Here is a 21,002-nt window from a genome sequence, read left to right as displayed (position 1 = left end):
ACTGTGTGTTATTCGATTGCAAGAATGGAGAATTGATGTTTATGATTGCGATCAGACAATTTTCAAGGATGAAGAATTAGGAAAATACATGAAAGCCATTTGTGAGATGTTGCCGCCATTCCTTCATAAAGCAATGTCTGAAGTTGAAATGGCCAGGTATCCTAACATGATAAATGAAACTTTTAGATTTCATAGAATCCCACACCCTGAAGTACCAAAAGCAGAATGGAGTGGGGACTGTGGCGTTTTTGTATTAATGTATTTAGAGTACCTGACTGCTAAACTTGGTCTAGAACATTGCATATCAAAGAATATGCAAGTATATAGAGAAAAGTGGGCAGTCAGGTTGTACCACCAGATTTTAGAGCCATGAAGTTGTTTGTACACACTGAATTATTGTTGTATATTGTTTTGTAAACACTGAATTATTGTTGTAACATGTTTTGTAAACACTGAATTATTGTTGTATATTGTTTTGTAAACACTGGATTATTTCACGTGTATTGTAATATAATTCACGTGGTAATAGGTATCATAAAATTCACGTGGTTGTAATAGATATCATGAAATTCACGTGTATTGTAATATAATTCACGTGAATTATGTAAACACGTGTATTACGTGTATTATGTTCTGGAATATCCCAATATAATTCACGTGGTTGTAATATAATTCACGTGTATTGTAATACGCGTGATTCATAATTCACGTGTATTACAATATGACTCACGCGTATTGTAATATTACAATACACGTGAATTATATTACAATACACGTGAATTATATTACAATACACGTGAATTAGCATTGTGCAATATATATGCGTGAGTCACTCACTGTATGGCCAACCTGTATGGAAATATCTATATACAACTGTCAATCAGCATACAATATTCGAAAACCAACAACAATCAATCAGCATACAATATTCGAAAACCAAAAACAATAATCAGTATACAATATTCAAAATTGCACAGACAATATTCATGTTTGTGGCTGAGATGATGGCGCAGCTCTTGCAGTAGAAGGTGCAGGCATTACTGATTTGCATGTTGCCCTGTTGTGACCCTGACCACCACATGAGCTACATCTTCTCGGCACCTTACGAATTTCACCTTGGGATGACCTACGCTTTGTTTGAGGTCGCCCTTTCTTAACCTTAACAGGTGGTTTAAGGCACACTCGTTGCTTGATATGTTCTGGAATATCCCAATACTCTTCATGACAAACTGGATATATTGTTTCCGCATAAGCATTGACCCACATTTCACTTGAGTAATACCTAAAACATAACAATTGAACATGTGAGAAATAAAGTTAGTTAGATAAATTCAATAGCAAATAATCTAAAGTAAACCTTGAGCAGAACTCATAGGCATCCAATCTATGGGTACGGGAAGCAGCCAGGGCATGAGTGCAAGGAAGACCAGATACATCAAATACCCTACAACTACAACTCATTCCTCTCAAGTCAACTTTATAATCAGATTCACCGTCATGGACATAAAACTCGAAACGGTTAAGTGGATGAACGTTATATAATCTGGCCTTCTCAGCTTGATCACGTAAGAACTTTTCATAATAAAAAGATAAACGTTCATTGTGATTGGAAGCTTTTTCTCTTCGACTATTAAACCAATCTTGTAATGTGAATCTTAAATAATCAGCTAAGATTGATATGGGATACTTTCTAGCTTCCCTACTTTGACTATTGAAGCTCTCGGCGTAATTGCTTGTCATTTGATTGTATCGTTTACCCGGAAAAAATGCACGACTCCATCTCTCAAACCCAATATCTGCCAAATACATAGCAATACGAGGGTCCTTAGCATTGATCTTGTCAAAATGCTGATTAAACTTCAAGATTGTGTATGCTTGAGAAGCCAAACCAAACTCGGCGTGGCAGTGATCGGTTTTGAATTTGGCCATAATATTCATCTTGATGTGATATGTGCACGCACCGTGGTCAGCTTCTGGAAAAACAGCACACAAGGCATTGGCGATGCTTGGGTGTCTATCAGATACAAACACGAGATCATCAACCAATCCAATTGCATCTCTAAGTTTTTGCATGAAATAAGTCCAGGAGTTGTTATTTTCAGAATCAACAACGCCGAATGCAACAGGATAGAGTTGTTCATTCGCATCTAATGCTATCGCCACCAATAGCTGACCTCCAACCTTGTGCTTAAGAAAACTGGCATCGACGCACAATACTGGACGACAACAGTTTTTGAAACCCCTAATTGAGCAGCCTAAGGACATGAACATATACCTGAAATGACCGTGCTCATCCGTCTGGATGTCTGTTATGGTACCCGGATTGTTCTTCTCCAACATGTACAGGTATGATGGCAATTTACCGTAAGAATCTTCTACAGTTCCTCGCACCGCCATTAGGGCCTTTTCTCTAGACCGCCAAGCCTTATTATAAGACAACTTTATTCCATAAGTAGTCTGTATGTCTTCCATTATTTTCTTGGGCATGTGGTCATGGTGATGGTCCATGTACTTGCTCTTCATGCATTCCCCAAACACCCATGCTGGTGCTGGCCTTTGATTCTCTTGCCTCGTCACAATTGAATAGGTATGATCTTTTACGAATTTACGAATCTCAAACATTTCCGAGGAATTTACTCTGACAGCACGCAGTCTCCACTTGCAATTCTTATCCAAACATTTCACAACCCAAAGTTCTTTTTTTGACTTCAACACTTTGAATTCAAAATGATTAGTCATGGCATATTTATATAACCTCAGCTGAAGTTCTTTTTTATTCTCAAACAAAGAACCGACTTCCAATCCGATTCCGGTACTTACTGCCTCATGTAAAGGATTTTCACTACTTGGTATGTTACTAGCAACCCATTCACTGCAGCTTGGTTGAGTACGAACAACAACATTGTTTTGTTGTGTACTAGGAAACCAAGAACCGCTTGGATTTGGATTGGTACTAGGAACCCAATCAGAACTACTAGGTTGGGTAATAGGAACCCAATCATCATCAGCATCATCCCCCACATTCAGACGCAAATGTTCATCTTCAATGTCATTTTCAAAGAAAACCTCACGCTGCATCGGGAAGACGTCGGGGTCATCAATTTCTGGAACAGCTACACTTTCTTGAGTTGGTAGTGACTTCTCTACTAAGGATACACACAATGGAGTGCGGTTGTGGACTGAAACTGCTTCATGTAAAAAGAACTCCACATCCACATCTTTTTTTATATCAGTTATATAAGAAAATTTGGCAATCATGCCAGGAGCATTATACTTGGCTTGAAGCAATAAATCATATCTAGATTTGTCAACATCGGTAGCAGAATAAATTTGATCAACTAATTGGGCATAAGTAGAATTTTGGGGAACAATCATACCGCTGTTTGACTTTGCAGAAAAATGAGTAAGATCGTCCGTAGTTTTCCACTCTCCATCAAAGTAAAGAAGTACAGGTACTTGAGCTGCAATTGAAAACAGTTCAACAACATCACAAGAATTGAAAACAGTTCAACAACATTACCATAACCGAGGAGAGTTTGCTCGTAGAGTTTCAGGAAATCCAATGCCGCAACTTTTTACCATAAGTTTGCTTCAATGAATCTAATGGGATAAGAGCTCCCTATCCAATAGGTCCATTGAAGCAAACTTGTGGTTAATTCTTGGAACATTGTATCTCCATGAAACATACCAGTAAACTCTACCTCAATACTAGAATAACAAGATAGTATTGAGTGAAATCAGCTACACTATGCCAGCATGCAAACCCTAAACCTTAATACTAGAATAACAAGATAACTCAAGAACTGTGGAACTTAAACAAAAAGGTCTTGTAACTATAAGAACTGTGGAACTTAAACAACGTACTGATAAACAAATTCCAAGACAATAACTCAATAAGACTTTCTATGCACTAAAACAAAGTTAATACCCAAATCAAGGCCTCGTTTGAGGAAGGGTTATTTAGATTTAATCAAATCATTTCAATCATCCACAAATTACCCTTACTTTATTTGAATAGCATTTTAAATATTAAATAAACATACCCATTTTGAGAACGAAGAGTAGTGGGTAAGCTGCTGCTGCTCGTGGTCGAGTTCTTCAGGGTATCGTGGTGTCGTCGTAGTCGTCCGCTGCTGCTGCTCGTGGTCGAGTTCTTCAGGGGAGGGTCGAGTCGGAGTGGCGAAAGCGAGAGAAGAGAGAAGGGGAAATTAAGGATTCGTGGTTTTGTTATAAATTAGGGCACAAAATTAATATATACGATGAAAGACGTGAATTGTTATTCACGTGTTTCATCTAAAACACGTGAATAAACTCACGCGTTTTAATGTGAAATGCATTCACGTGTTTCATCTAAAACACGTGAATAAACTCACACGTTTTAATGTGAAATGCATTCACGCGTTTCATCTAAAACGCGTGAGTTTATTCACGCGTTTTAGATGAAACACGTGAATAGCAACATTGTTCCTTGTTCCTTGTTGTTTGAGTTATGTGGCGAATATGCGTGAATAACAACATTGTTCCTTGTTGTTTGAGTTATGTGGCGAATAACAACATTGTTCCTTGTTGTTTGATTATACACAATACGCGTGAGTTATGAGGATAAGTTATGATATTGTTAACATAAGTAATAAAGCATAAACAGAAGAATATTCAGTAATATAAACCACCATAAATCATAAATATCCAAATTAAGTATTGTTATAAACCATAAATATCATAAATATCATAAATAACCCATAAATAGAAGAAGAACAATAAGTCTAAACAACTCCAAATTAAGTAAGCAAATGCTGCAAATCACAAGCAGCAACAGATTGAAGCAACTTTGTATGAGGAACAACATGTTCATCCAATATGCTTGACATAGCAGCCGCTGTCTCAAAAAGCCAATTGTCGGGGAGAACATCAAAATCCTTTTCAATTGATCGATACCTGCTGTCTATCTCGAAGTATACTATTATAGTTTTCGCATCCCTTGGCTCAGCAAATGGATAATCTGGATTATCCGATTCTTTAATACTACCACCTCCAGCAACTATTAACTCAATGAGATCCTGTTTGTAAAGTGTGTTGAAATTCCCTACAAATATAAAAATGTAACCGTCGAACAGTTTCGAACGCTGAAAAACCAACAAAGAAGATAATTTCAGTTATCATGCAAAATAAGAAAAAGTACAGATAGGAGGAATAATACCAAACTCACATTATTCAACAACAGAAGTCTGCCTTTTCTAGGACCACCTTGGGCTCCATGATTATCATGTTTAACCTCATAAGGTTCCTCATCAACACAGTTTTCGGTTTTCAATGATGATTTTATCCCTAAACAAATGTGTATGAAAATAATTTTTAAACTAATTTAACAGACATATGTATGAAAATAATCGTGTTAACAAAGACTCACAATCAATAGTAAGGACCCATTTCCCGTTCAGAATTGCCTTCAATACTTTTTGAGTTCGGCCGCATGCACCATTGGGATCAGTGTAAGCAATAACATGAGTTACATCTTCTCTCCACTTCGGAGACACCCTTGCACCAAAAGTGCGAGCAAATTCAACTATCAACAACTGTGTAAAACAATAATATAATGGTTATTACATACAAAACTAGTTAATATGGACATAGTAGAGAGAATAGAACATACATTATTTTCAGGTGATAATTGATTGGGACATAAGGTCATAACAGTGTTTGTTGCCTGCATATTATAAAAAAAAAAGAGTTGAACGAACTGAGAAAACAATTTTATTAACAACCATTTTAATACATACCATTTTGTTGAACGAACTGAGAAAACCACAACGGCAGCTCCTGATCTAAATACTACAATATCCATCATTATAAACAGCAGAATATACATCAATAGCTAACCATACAATATTCATGTAATTGAAAATCAACAATCAATCAGTATATATAGGAAAACCAAACCTTAAACCCTAAATACAACAATATCCATGAATATAAATGGCAGAATATACATCGAAACCTAACCCTAAACATAAATACTATAATATCTATCAATATAAATGGCAAAATATACATCAAAACCTAACCCTAAACCTAAATACATCAATATCCATTATAAACAGCATAATATACATCAAAACCAAACCCTAAACCTAAATACATCCATATAAATGGCAGAATATACATCGAAACCTAACCCTAAACCCAAATACTTCGATATACATAGGAAACGGCATAATATACATCAAAACCAAACCTTTACCCCTAAATACACCAATATCCATGAATATAAACGGTAAATATACATCAAAACCTAACCCTAAACCTAAATACTTCGATATACATAGGAAACGGCATAATATACATCAAAACCAATCCTTTAACCCTAAATACATCCATATCCATGAATATAAACGGTAAATATACATCAAAACCTAAGTCTAAACCCTAAGCCCTAAACTGACCTGATGATGTTGAAGAACGATGATGTTGGAAGGATCTCGATGATGTTGAGGAACGATGATGTTGAGGAACAATGATGTTGAGGAACGCTGATGTTGAGGAACGATGATCTTGATGGATGTGGGAATGGAAAGTCGGCCGCAGTCGGAGTGGGAGGGAGAATCGGGGTGGTTTTGTTTAAAATTAGGGCCTGAAAATTATATATACGACTAAAGACGCGATTTACCATGGACGCGATTTAATCTAAATCGCGTGAGTTCATCACCGCGATTTAGATTAAATCGCGTGCATGGTAATTCACGTACATTTAAAAACGCGAATTACGAATCACGCGTTTCATCTAAATCGCGGTGATGAACTCACGCGATTTAGATTAAATCGCGTGATTGGTAATTCGCGTCTTTGAGCGTAAGAAATGGCGCCGAAGGGGTATTTCCGACATTTCGCAGGGCAAAAGGGCCCTTTTTGCCAACTTTAGTAGGCGGGGGCCCTTTTTGGAATTTTCCCTGTTATGGGGGCCATTTCATCAAATTTCCCCACTATTCACACATTCAAATTTTTTTTACAAATACAAAATGAACCCTCTAACTATATTTATAAGTTAGTTTTATATATTTTAATATTTTATATCCTTATTGATATTGATGTGTTTTTTTTTTAATTTTTATCTTCTCTTTTTTATTAATATTTTTTTATATATCATAAATTTATAATAATGAATAACATTGATAAAAAAAAACTAAAAAATAACAAAATAATTTTTAATAATGTTTGTTTAGATATAATTTTTTATATTTGTACAGTGTAATTGAGTTTATTTAATAAAATTTAATTTGTTTTTTTTATTAATGTTTGCTTTGATATAATTTTATTGTTTGTTTAATGTAATTTGTACTTGTTTATTTAATAATGTTTAATTTATTTTTTTATGTGTAAATTATTAATTTATAATTAATTTTATCATATTTTTATTTAATGGTTTGAGTTTGAAAAATATTAGGGTTTAATTTGTAAAGTTGATAAATATATAGGTAGTATTGAAAAAGTTTGTGTAAAATGGAATATTCCAAAAATATTCTTTTGAGTTTGAAAATCGGTTTTTGGGTTGGAGATGAATTACGTTTGATGGGACACTTCCTACATTTTAAGTTTGAAAATGGGTTTTTGGGTTGGAGATGGTTTAAGCCCACCTCAGCTCACATATGAATATGTTCATGCGTCAATATCTCTTATCGCGGCGGTAACGAATATATGACCTCTTTCTAGCACGATATAGATTGAGAATACTATATAAATCTTCTCTCTAATGTCTACTCGAAAATTTGGGTAGTTGATCCACTTATATTTTATTTGTAAGTTTTTTTAACATTTTGTTTAAGAAATATTAGAGATATATATAGTAGGTTAGTGTTAAAGTTACAAAAATATAATATAAATTAATTGGTTAATTTTATATTTATATGATTTGTGATATTGATAATAAATTAGAAATAAAATTATTTTTTTAATATTAAATTTATTTTAAATAACACAACTAAAGAGTTAACGTGAAAATTGTAACAATTAAATATTAAATATGTCAGCATTACAAAATTAAAATACACCAAAATGTCGTGACTGGACATAGAATGATTAGTAAGAGTCAGTCATTTACAATATTTTAAAATAAAAAATTTGATCAACTATGGTGTCATTTTTTAGTTGTCTCTAAAAATGTGAATCTTTATAAATAAAAAATAATAAGATTATTAATTAACAATATGACTTAATTATATTTCCGTGTTATCAAATAATTATAAATAATGTTAACAATATTTTAAAATAAATTTTTGATCATTCTTTATGTTATTTTTTTAAATATGTCTCTCAAACACGTGAATTTTTATAAATATAAAAAAACTTGTTAATTATCATTATAAACAACCAAGGTATCTATTTTTGACTATTTAATTTAGATTTACATTTGTAAATAAAATATTAAGATTTTAAAAACAGCTTTACAAATAAAATTTTACTTTTTGTGAAACGAATTCAAATTTATAATTTTATGTATTTATATATTTTGTATATAAATTATTGCCCTGTGAGTTGATTTATATATTGACCAACATTTTATTTATACTTACATGAATATCAATACATGATGATCTTCCTTTAATATTATAACTTGTGCTCGTGTAAATTAGTATCAATTTTGACTTTTCAGTTTAGACTTACAAGGTTTTGTAAATAATATTTTTATGATTTTGTAGAAAATTTTAATATATTCCAGTGTTATTATATAAAATATGATAAAACTCATTTTCAATTATAAATTTTTTTGATTAAAGTTGTACTCACGTCATAGTGTTGTTCATCGAAAATTCTGTAGGAGGTAAACAATATACTTTTTGGATATTTTTTAAACACATGATAAAATGTTTATTTTATAAAGTAAAGTGCTAAATTGTATTTATTCCTAATATAAACTATGGATAAATTCACTCTTTAAGTTTATTTTAATTTTTTTTGGAAGGTAAGAAATTAACGTTACTTCAAATTTTTTATTTTTTTTATATAATTGACTTTTTTTTAATTTTTCAAAAGGAGTAGAGATTCATATTTGTAAGCATTAAAAATTTACATCCAATTTATAATACTAAATAATTATTTTGATTTATTTTTAAATAAATAAAATCAAATTACTTAACCCAATGACAAAAAATCAATTAAACAAATTAATTAGATTAATTATTATAATAATTAAAATCTAATTAATTAAGAATAATGCCAAAATAATAAAATAAAATTATTTGGGATAAATGTTGTACTTATTCATCTATAAATAGTTTTTTTTTTTTTAAATAAGGGACAAAAATAAATAATTTAGAATGAATTGTTGTATCTATTTCTTTTAAAATAATTATTTATTTAACCCTAAAAATATACAAAATAGAATAAAAATAAATTGGTAAAATATCTGTCATATTTATTTTAATATTTTATGTATTTAAAAAAAATCAAAATTAAAGTAAAAAAATAGTGAAAGAAAATCAATTTCAAACAAAACCTTAAAGTTTTAAATTAAAAATAAAATTGCGATCCAATTTGGCCGAAATCATAAGAATCGGTTGCAGCAGGAACCGCGTTTATCGGATGAATGTTGAAATAACATCCAACGCATTAGAGTGCTCTGTGTAGCCCGTTGTAGTAGAAGTAGTGCGCTGAAGATGCAGGAGAACAACTAACTATACGTTAGCCCCATTAGTCAAAACGCTAATGGAACGCCCAAACGTTGACGGAACGCGGACAAAACACAAGACGCTCACGAAACTTCGTTTTTTGGCCTCTAGTCGTCTTCTTCATCGCGAGGGCGCGAAGATAAGGATGAAGATCCGTGTTGATCTTTTGTTTTTGGAACTCCTTCGATAGTCAACATTTCTGGTTAATTTAAAGCCTAGAATGTTTACCCTACAATGGTGATCATTTCTCCCTATCAAAATAGGGATGAATCATCCCTATTCCGGTGAGTTAAGCCAGGAACATCTAAAAGTTATTAATGACTTTTGGCTAATTCGGCCCACTTGGAGCCTCCACCGACTCAGGAACAGTATAAATACACCCCCTAAGTCATTATGAATCCAAGGAACCAACTAATAACCTCTAAATCGAAGAAAATAAAAAATTCGCCATTAAAGTTTGAAGCTTTCGAATTTTTCGAATTTGAGGCCTTAAATCTTGGATCTAAGCATCTGGAAAGCTTCCTTAAGGATCAAGGAGTTCTCTCCAATCATTGATATTTCCTTCCTAGTTATCATCCGCAATAGGTACCAACATTTTAAATATTGGTGTTTCAATATTTTAAATAATGCTAAAACATAGAATCATGACTAGGACCAGAAGAATAATCGGTTAAAACTCAAAACAATATACAACCGACTTTCAAAAGTCAACTTTATAAGTAGAGACCGGTTTTAAAACAGGTATGGAGGATGAAGCACAAAAACATTTCCCGAGTATCACCAAACTACAAACTAAAAGAAAATTATGGTCAATACGTTTGTATACGTATGCCAACTTTTATTGATTTTCAAAAATCAATCGGCGACTCTTTTTCAAAATAAATAATTTTTTGAATTAGTTCTGTTTAATTAATTTAAACGTAACAATTTCTAAAAAATCAAATTGATATTTGATTACCGTAATTCTCTAAATTATTTAAAATTAAAACCCAAAGTTAATTATTATTAATTAATTTCAAAAGCGGTCAAGAATCAATGAAATCTTTTAAAAAAATAATATTTTATTTTAAAAGAAAATTCTAGACACGCAAAACCGAGGTTAAATTCTCAAACCTCGAACTTTTCACGGAACTCGATATAAAAGAGTTTTTTCGAATGTCACAATGTTGATCCACTTGTTTTATTCATAATTTAATTCATTATTTATCTTTCTTAATTTTCAGTTTTTTATTGATATAATTTATCGAATTCATTTTCTAAAAATAACTCTCGGTAATTTATGGTATGGTAGTCAATTAACTATGTATAAAATATTTAAAATTAATTTTATGTATATTTGGTTTAATTACAACTTTGAAAATTTATTAGATTAGTATCACTTATTTTTTTATTTTTTTTTATCCTTGCACGATAAAATGTCTATTTAAATTTTTTCGTCTATTTTTTCATCATTGACTCCAATTGCTTAATAAAATTCTCACAAAATAGTTGCATTTATCTTCAAATCTAATATAAACATAGTTTAAGAATATTTAATTATTTGCTCAATAACATTTTATAATAAATAATGTATAAGTATCTAAAAAGATGAAACATCAATTTACTGCAAAGAAATAAAAGATATTGAGATCTTTATATTAGCAAAAGTCATTCACATACTGTCTCTACAATTCAAAATTAATTTAGTAAAAGTCTTATAATTTTCTCTCCTAACAACAAACATCATTTACCCTCTACTTGAACTTGAAGTGAGAATCTGTCGTTTAAAAAAGTAGTTCGATCAATTTTTTTTAAGTTGATTAGATTGAGGAGCATTTTCAACAATAAAGAATGTGAACTTTGTAATAAAATGAAAGATGATTAGTTTGTAGATTACTTGATAATTTATATTATTTGACACAAAGATATTTTAACTAAAAACATAGTTGTATATTTTAAAATATCGTAAAATTCAATTTATTTGAACACTACAATATGAGAAATAATAGGGGAGCGGCTCTCTACGTTCTCAGGTTAACAATCATTGACATATTTCTCATGTTATCATAATTTATTTTAAGAACATGATATGAATGTTTTAAAAATATGACAACGCATTTTTAAGAACATGACAACGTAGGAATAGCTCTCGTGTCATTTCTCTTATAATATATTGATGAATAGACTTGAATAGTTGGGCCTTCTTAATGGGCCAACCCAATTCTCTATTTGTTAGGGTTTTTGTATTACGGTTTCAGGGGACCGAGTATTATATAAACTCGTGTTATAACCCTAGTTTGTTATATCATCTTTGTAAATAATATTCTCAATAATAATCTCTCTCTTTTGGGTGGACGTAGCCAAGTTCTATCTTGGTGAACCACGTTAAATCTCTGTATGTTTATTGTTTATGTCATTTTACGTGTTCCGTTATAACAAACTGGTATCAGAGAGCTTCAGGTTATTCAATTGTTTGTTCTTCAACTAAGATGGCAGTAGTGAACATTAAAATCGACAAGTTCACGTGGAGAAATAGTTTTAGCATATGACAGATCAAGATGTGGGTTTTGCTGAAATAACAAGGCCTATGGGGGGCACTGAAAGTGTCATCGGGAGTAAATATAACCGTTGAGATTGCCATTCTAGACGAGAATGCGAATTCAACAATAATGTTGTGTCTTGCAGACGATGTTATCATCGAGGTCTCAGAGGAGGAGAAGGCCACTAGGTTATGGTTGAAGTTGGAGAGTCTCTATATGACGAAGTCACTCACCAACAAGTTGCTTCTGAAGCAACATTTGTTCACTCTACGAATGCAGGAAGGTATGCAAATCAGAGAACACCTAGATCAATTAAATTCTATTATGTTAGAATTAAGAAATATTGATGTTAAGGCTGATGATGAAGATGCTGCATTAATCTTGTTAGTATCTTTGCCTCCATCATATAAATTTTTTGTCTAGTCTTTCATTGTTGGAAGATGTCAGGTTTGCCCTTCATTCAAGGGATCTACGTCATATGGCATCTGGTACAATTACAGATAGTCAAACTTTAGGGTTGTTTACCAGCGGAATTAATGAGCGAGGGAAAGAGAAGACACACGACAAGTCGTTTACTTCAAAGGGTCCTAAGCCAACTGATATCTGCAATTACTACAATGAGAAATGACATTGGAAAATGAATGCCCTTTGAAGAAAAATCTAAAGAATTTTGATTCTGATTCTGCAGCTGTTGCAGAAGATAATATATTACCTGATGATGACATTGCTCTAGTGATAGATGGTCATACCCATCAAACTGGTGCATGGGTTCTTGATTTTGGAGCTTCGTACCATATTTGTCCTCGAAGAGAGTGGTTTGAATTTTACAAACAGGTAGATGGTGGCAGTATTTCTATGGCCAATAGTTCTGTTTGTAAGGCAGTTGGGATTGGCTCAATCAAGATCAAGACTCACGATGGTAGATTATGTACACTAAATGAGGTTAGACATGTTCAACTTATTATTAAGAACTTGATATCTCTAAGTATGTTAGATAGTAAAGGATTTTGGTTCAACGGCGAAAGTAGAGTTCTGAATGTCTGCAAGGGTTCTGATGTTATTCTGAAAGGTGTCAAGAATGGCACTCTATATTTCTTGCAGGGTTCTACTATCTCAGGTTCTATTTCTGTTGCATCCTCAGAGATTCACAAGGATAATATGACTAAACTTTGTAATATGAGACTTGGTCATATGAGTGAAAGGGGGATGCAGATTCTAGCAAAGGAGGATCTTCTTGGAGGTAACAAGATCACGAGTCTTGACTTCTGTGAGCATTGTGTTTTTGGGAAACTACATCGTAACAAGTTTCCAAAGGCTATTCACACGACAAAAGACACACTTGATTATATCCATTCAGATTGTTGGGGTCCAGCTAGCGTTAAATCTATTGGAGGTCAGAGATACTTCTTGACAATTATTGATGATTTCTCAAGGATGACTTGGTTGTTTGTCATGAGAAATAAAGGAGAAGCCTTTAAATACTTCAAAGAATGGAAAATGTTGGTGGAAAATCAAAAGGTTGCGAACTGATAATGGTCTAGAGTTTTGTTCATTTGATTTCAATCAATTCTGCAAAGATGCAGGGATTGCTCGACATCACACGGTAAGGCATACACCACAGTAGAACAGTATAGCTGAAAGAATAAATCAGAAACTACTAGAAAGAGCAAGGTGCATGCTCTCTAATGCAAAGCTTGATAAAAGTTTTTGGGCAGCGGCGGTGAATACATCATGTTATTTGATAAATCGTGGGCCTCACACCGGGATTAACTGCAAAACACCTTACGAGGTATGGTCTGGAAAATCTGTTGATTACTCGGGTCTAAAAGTCTTTGACTGCACAATTTATTATCATGTTAGTGATGGTAAACTAGAGCCAAGAGCGAAGAAAAGAGTATTTGTGGGCTATGGAGATGGTGTAAAAGGATACAAAATATGGTCTTCATCGGAAAAAAGATTTATTCTGAGTAGAAACGTCATCTTTAATGAGAACTCTATATATTAACTCTATTGAGAAATCTGTAGCAGAAATCAATAGTACTAACAAACATGTGGAGTTATAAACTACTTTACAAAAGGAAAAAGAACCCCACATTGAGGGTCAGCTGCCAGAATCTGAACAATTAGATTCTCAACCGTCTGAAGTTATTCATGAGAGTGTAGCTGAAGGTCGGTTAAGGAGGATTAAAGTTAGACCACCTTAGAGATACGGTTATGAAGATATGATTGGTTATGCACTACATATTGCTGAGGAGGAAGTGAATACGTCTGTACCATCCACTTACAAAGAAGTTGTATCTGGATTTGAAGTTGCGCAGTAGTTCACAACAATGGGAGATGAAATGGAATCACTTCACAAAAATCATATTTGGGAGTTAGTCTCTTTGCCTACAGGGAGAAAAATTATTACCTGCAAATGAGTTTTCAAGAAAAAAGAAAGTTTCACAGTTGTTGAAGGAGTCAAGTTTAAGGCTCGAGTTGTTGCAAGGGGGTTCAATCAGAAGGAGAGAGTAGACTATAACGGAATTTTCTCACCAGTAGTCAAACATACTTCTATCAGGGTGTTACTAGCAATAGTGACACATCAGGATTTGAGCTCAAATAACTTGATGTGAAAACAACATTTCTACATGGAGAGCTAGAGGAAGAAATATACATGACTCAATCAGAAGGTTTCCAAGTTCCAAGAAATGAAAAATATGTTTGAAGTTGAAAAAGTCTTTATACGGACTTAAACAGTCTCCAAGGAAGTGGTATAAGAGGTTTGACAATTTGATGATGCCTTTTAACTATAAAGGAGTGCATATGACTGTTGTGTGTACTACAACAAGTTGAAGGATGACTCATTCATCTACCTAGTCCTTTATGTAGATGACATGTTGGTAACAGCAAAGAGCAAAACAGGTGTTCAGAAGCTAAAAGATCTTCTAAATGCTGAATTTGAGATGAAATATCTAGGAGCAGCTCAGCAAATTTTAGGAATGGAGATTCTTAGAGATAGAGGCCAGAATAAACTTTTCTTATCATAAAAGGATTACATTGAGAAGGTGTTGTCAAGGTTTGGGATGTCATCAGCTAAACCTATAGATACACCTTGTGCTGCTAATATTCATCTTACTACTTTGTTTGCTCCTCAGACAGATGAAGAGAAAAAAGTATATGACTCGAGTTTCTTATTCTAGTACAGTAGGGAGTTTGATGTATGCTATGGTTTGTACAAGACCAAATCTGGCACAAGCAGTGAGTGTTGTGAGCAGATTTATGATACAACCAGGGAAGGAGCATTGGTAAGCTGTGAAAAGGATATTCAGGTATCTACGGGGAACTTTTGATGTTGGTCTCATATATGGAGGTGATACACAATGTCTGATTACTAGGTATTCAGATTCTAGTTATGCTGGAGACGTTGATAGTAGGAGATCTATGATTGGTTATGTATTTACTCTTGAGGGCTCAGTTGTTAGTTGGAAAGTGACTCTACAACTTACTGTGACTCTTTGTCTACAACAGAATCAGAGTACATGACATTAACAGAAGCTGCTAAAGAGGGAATATAGTTGAAAGGACTAGTTAGTGATCTGGGCCTACATCAGGATCAAGCAACTGTCTTTTGTGACAGTCTGAGTGCTATATGCTTAGCCAAAGATTAAGTTCACCATGAACGGACTAAGCATATTGACGTGCGATATCATTTCCTAAGGACTGAGAAGAGGATAAAGGTGAAAAATGTAGGAACTGCTGACAATCCTGCTGATATGTTTACCAAGCGAGTTCCTCATAGCAAGTTCCAACATTGTTTGGACTTTCTTAACGTCAGAAACTTTAGAAGAGAGAGATAGAGAAGATTGAACATCTGGGCATTGACTAATGCATATGGGTCATCTAGGCATTGACTAATGCATTTGGGTCATCTGGGCATTGACTAATGTATTTGGGCCATCTGTATTGACGAATGCATCTGGGTCATCTAGTATTGACTAATATATCTGGGCCATCTGGCACCGGCGAGTGCATCTGAGCCATCCGGCACCGGTGAGTGCATCTGGGCCATCCGGCACCGGCGAGTGCATCTGGGTCATCCGGCACCGGCAAGTGCATCTGGGTCATCCGGCACTAACGAGTGCATTTGGGTCATCTGACATTGACAAATGTATTTGGGAGATCTGGGCATTGATTAATGCACCTAGGACATCTGAGAGAATTCAAGTCAAGGTGGAGATTTGTTGAATAGACTTGAATAGTTGGGTCTTCTTAATGTGCCGGCCCAATTCTCTATTTGTTAGGGTTTCTGTATTAGGGTTTCAGGGGACCGAGTATTATATAAACTCGTGTTATAATCCTAGTTTGTTATATCATCTCTGTAAACAATATTCTCAATAATAATCTCTCTCTTTTGGGTGGACGTAGAAAAGTTCTATCTTGATAAACCACGTTAAATCTCTGTCTTTTTATTGTTTACGTCATTCTCACGCGTTACGTTATATATATATATATATATATATATATATATATATATATATATATATATATATATATATATATATATATATATATATATATATATATATATATATATATATATATATATATATATATAAGTTCCCCCAAATCTGATGCTTGGATAGGTCCTTGATTGCATGCATTAAAATTCAACTAATTTTATGGTTAAGCATGGAAAGAAGGGACGAACAAAATAATTAGGCATGCCTTGGTCATGCCTCCGTGTTTTTGATATCGTATTTTGTCGTTGAATCGTCCGATGTGCTCGTATGCAAGGCACAACACAAATATGGAATGTGTTTCTACACTTTCTGAGATCTTATTAGAGTGTTTGATAATGAGTCTACCTTTTAATATTATTTTGTTTGGTTTGTCTTTGTTAGTTCTGAATTAATTATTTGATGTCATTCCTGTTATTTGTGTAATGAGTTGTAATCTTTTGAGGATTGTTTTGTTTCTGATTTTGTATGAGAATTTTATGAATAATATTAAGTTATTTAAAAAATATATATTTCTTTTAGTATCTAAAAAAAATTGATCTATTTTTTAGTGTACCATGCATAGGGTGTAAAAAAACAGGAGGTGGGGGATACAATTAAGTCTTTAACCATTAATTTGGAAAAATTCTTTCATAATAATGGTTAAAATCACAGCTTTTTCATGCATATTTACAATAGGTTTTCATTTGGGATAATTATAAAATAAGATTATATAAATTTAAATAAATGATAATCCAATCATCAAAGTTAATAATTGTGTAAAAGAGAAGGTCAATAATATATAATAAAGACAAATAATTTGTCATCTTCTAATGTAAAACACAACAAACAAAATCACATGTTAAGTTAAATAAGGACAAAATAAATAAAAGATTACAATTATAAAATATAGACCACAAACTAGCCAACAAAAGATCTCATTCAGTAACACTCATACCAAAAAATATATCTAATTTTAACTTTTACAATCTCCCCATAGAGTTGGCTAAAAATTGTGATTTTTTTTTTCACTTTTCCAATAGTTTTTCAACCATTGAAAGAGAGAAATGAGAGATTGGTCAAGAGTAACAAGTGAATGAGAACCTCTGCTTACACAACAAATTCCTCTCTCTGTAAGGATCAAGCATTTCAACTGTAGAAAGGAAGCTAAACTTATCATCCTTTGCTTTTATAAAAGTAATTCATCAAGATTTTATTTACCCAAGAAAGGAAACAAATCTCAACCCACAAAACCAGCAGGTGTGTATTTGTCTGTTCAATCCTCTTTCTCCTTTCTGGCTTCTTGTAAAAATAACTTACAGCTAAGTACGGATTACAAATCATGTAGTAATTATTGCATAATGCCACTGTTTTAAGTTTTTTCTTTCTTTCATATCTAATTTGTCTTGTAAGATAACAATCAAGTTTTCAGGAATCAAGCATGGGCGGAGGAGAAGGAGAGAATGAGTCTGCAGATAAGAAAAGTGAAGAGATTGCCAATGAAGACAACAAGCATAAAGAGAAAAAAGAGAAGAAGCAAAAGAATAAGAAAGACAAGGGAAACAAAGAAGGAGAAGAAGATGAGCACAAAAACCCACAAGACAAGAACGATCCAGCCAAGCTGAAACAGAAGCTAGAGAAGATGGATACCAAGATTCAACAGATGGTTGCAAAAAGAGAAGAAATCCAAAAACTTCTAAATGAAGTGGAGAAAGGGACCACAGAACCAGTCTAATAATTATGAGAAAGTTGTGTAGGGAGGGACAGAATTGTAATAATACAAATTGTAATTCTTGAAATTGAAGCCATTTATATATATAGACAACTATAGAGAGAGCAATAATATGAACCTTCTTCATTAATATGTCTATTTTTTTGCATAAGGAAAGGAAGTTTCCTATTTGGTATCATCTGGTCTATTAGAGGGAACTCATAATTAATATATCTCTCTTAATTCACTTACCTGCCCTACCCTTTAAAACAAAAGACATTTTTTAGTGTAATAAAGTTATTTCTCTCAAAAACGATCATGAGCACCACTGGTCCAGGTATCTACAATGACATAGGCAAGAGAGCTAGAGGTAAATATTAACATACCTTTTCATCTTCATCTTCATCTTCATCTTCAACTTCATCTGTTTATACGCAGAGCTGCTGCATCAATGTTACCCTCCAAATTCACCAAGTTCAAACGCAGACAAGTTGTTCGACATCAATGTCGACAGTCGCTGCCAAAGTAAGTGATCCCTGTTGAGTAAGAAAATTTGAACACGGACTTCATTATGAAACCTCATTTTTTTTTCAGTTAGAGGAGCTGTGCCAGGACTTAGGGTGTTCTCTGGATTAAGGTTTCCTCTAGATGGGAAGGTGAAGAACAAAAAAGAAAAAGAAAAAAAGACTTTTAAACTTTGTCTATTATAATGATGAATGTGATGATGTGATGATGTGATAATAGGTAGAAATGAGATACTTTCATGAGTATGGTGGGATAACAGCAGGCATGAATTTGCCAGCACCAGATCAGCCTGTTTTAAATTGCTCAGCTGTAGCAGGTTTTGGTAATTTCTCTGTTGGAGGTCATCTCTTCTATGATAGCTCATCCGGGATGTTTGAACAGTACAATGCAGCTTGTAGCTTCAGCACTCCTACTTTCATGGCTTCCTTTGCCTTGTAAGTCTCCATTTTCTCAATCATCTACATTCTACTATTCATAAAACTGAAAATTAAGTATTAATGTTAAAATTTTTAAGTGTGGTCATAAAAACCAAATGACTAAATTTTAAGTGTGGTCATGAAACTTGATATGTAGTTAGATTTGATAAAATTAGGAACTATTGTCGGAAAATATTTTACCCTTATATTAATTTCCGGGAGTTAAAGTTGTCTTTTAGACGCTTTTACTACCCAGTTAGTTAAGTCATTCATAACTTAACAAATTAGAAAATATTTTGCAAGTTAATTTGAGATGAATCTAAATAATTAAGTGATTCAAATAAACACTTGATCACTTAAATTAAAGCCTTGTTTGATAAAGGATTATTTAGATGTTAAAATCCAAATAACTACTTATCCCGTTATCAATCTCCTCATCAACTAAAAACACCCTTACTTGAAACAAAGTGATAAAGTTATATTATCAAACATCAAATGAAGAAAAAGAGAAAAACCTGTGTGAATGCAGGAATGACAAGGCGGATGCTGCGAAAGGATCATGTTACTGGTCAGTTATACCCAAAACAGCAATTGCAGCTGAGGTGAACTATAGGATCTTCGACAATGAGACAGCCTTCACATTTGGACTCCAACAAGTACTATTTGGAGGTATGTCAGTGAAAACACGGGCTAGCAGCACAGGGAGGATATCTGCACTCATCGAGCAGCAGCTGTTGCCATGGTTCTTCATTAGCTTATCTGGAGATGCAATTGCTTCAGATGTGACAAATGGCTGTGTAGGTATCTCTGCATTTTTTATGTCGTCAATCAATAACGAGGAAAGGAAGAGCCTTTCTTCGTCTCTCGGAAATGAACAATTGGGAGCAGACTTATCCTTCAGATGCTCACTATTCAATGCACAGCCACTTCAATACATTCGTGCTAAATTTAAATCAAATTGATTTCATAAATTTACTGAGAGATGACATTATATTTTTTTGTAATATATAACAAAAACTTTGCATTGTATAAAGCAAAGAGAATTCTTGGTTTCAATCCTACTACACTACGAGTAAGTGAGTGGTAACCTTCAGTATAAAAAGAATTGAATTGAATTGAATTTAATCAAGTTCCTTCTTTTGTGCATTTTCACAAACATGTTATGTGCACTGGCTTGAAACAAGGTAATGCGGATGTGTTGAAATCAAGTGAGCATCTGCAAGTGTAGGAAGGAAAGAGTAAGTTAGTATAGTATATGATTGATTGATTGATTACCTGTAATCCCAATCGTGAGATGCGTGATCAGAGAGAAGTAAGCTTTTTTTATTTCTCCATGCATTCTGGTCTTTCTTCTCTCTTTTTTTGATCATATACATACGGGAATCATAGAATAAGAAGCTCAAACTTAAGGATGGTTTTTAAGGTTTATCCCTCATCGGTAAAGTAGAAGAAAACAATAACATTCGAAAAACAAATAGTTTTCCTAATTGTTTGATTATATTTTTAAAGTTGAATGAGTTAATAATAAATTAAAATTAAATAAGCCAATGCACAAAATGCTCAATCATGTATTTAAAGTTTGTCACATTCAAATAATCTATTAGAATTGAAAAATGATTAAAATAGTTCAAGAGTTATATACCATATTAAAATCAAGCCACAAAGAAGAATGAGAATTATTTTTTAATTTAAAA

General features: G+C 33.1%; 2 protein-coding genes across 2 annotated transcripts; both read left to right on the top strand.

Moving 5' to 3' along the window:
• Positions 1 to 18,097: 18,097 nt before the first annotated feature.
• LOC124929115 (nucleolar protein 58) lies at positions 18,098 to 18,391 on the top strand. The gene has a single exon (XM_047469394.1). It carries the CDS (start codon positions 18,098 to 18,100, stop codon positions 18,389 to 18,391), a length of 294 nt encoding a protein of 97 aa, XP_047325350.1.
• Positions 18,392 to 18,594: 203 nt separating this feature from the next.
• Positions 18,595 to 20,460, top strand: LOC124914872 (mitochondrial outer membrane protein porin of 36 kDa-like). Its single transcript, XM_047455495.1, has 5 exons — positions 18,595 to 18,737; positions 18,806 to 18,892; positions 18,962 to 19,023; positions 19,112 to 19,326; positions 19,838 to 20,460. Exons 1-5 carry the CDS (start codon positions 18,686 to 18,688, stop codon positions 20,268 to 20,270), a joined length of 849 nt encoding a protein of 282 aa, XP_047311451.1. The 5' UTR covers positions 18,595 to 18,685; the 3' UTR covers positions 20,271 to 20,460.
• The last annotated feature ends 542 nt before the right edge of the window (positions 20,461 to 21,002 follow it).

The sequence above is a fragment of the Impatiens glandulifera genome, chromosome 1, assembly GCF_907164915.1.
Source record: "Impatiens glandulifera chromosome 1, dImpGla2.1, whole genome shotgun sequence".
Lineage (NCBI taxonomy): Eukaryota > Viridiplantae > Streptophyta > Magnoliopsida > Ericales > Balsaminaceae > Impatiens > Impatiens glandulifera.
Note: the sequence above shows the minus strand (reverse complement) of the source record. Positions and strands in the feature narration are given on the sequence as shown.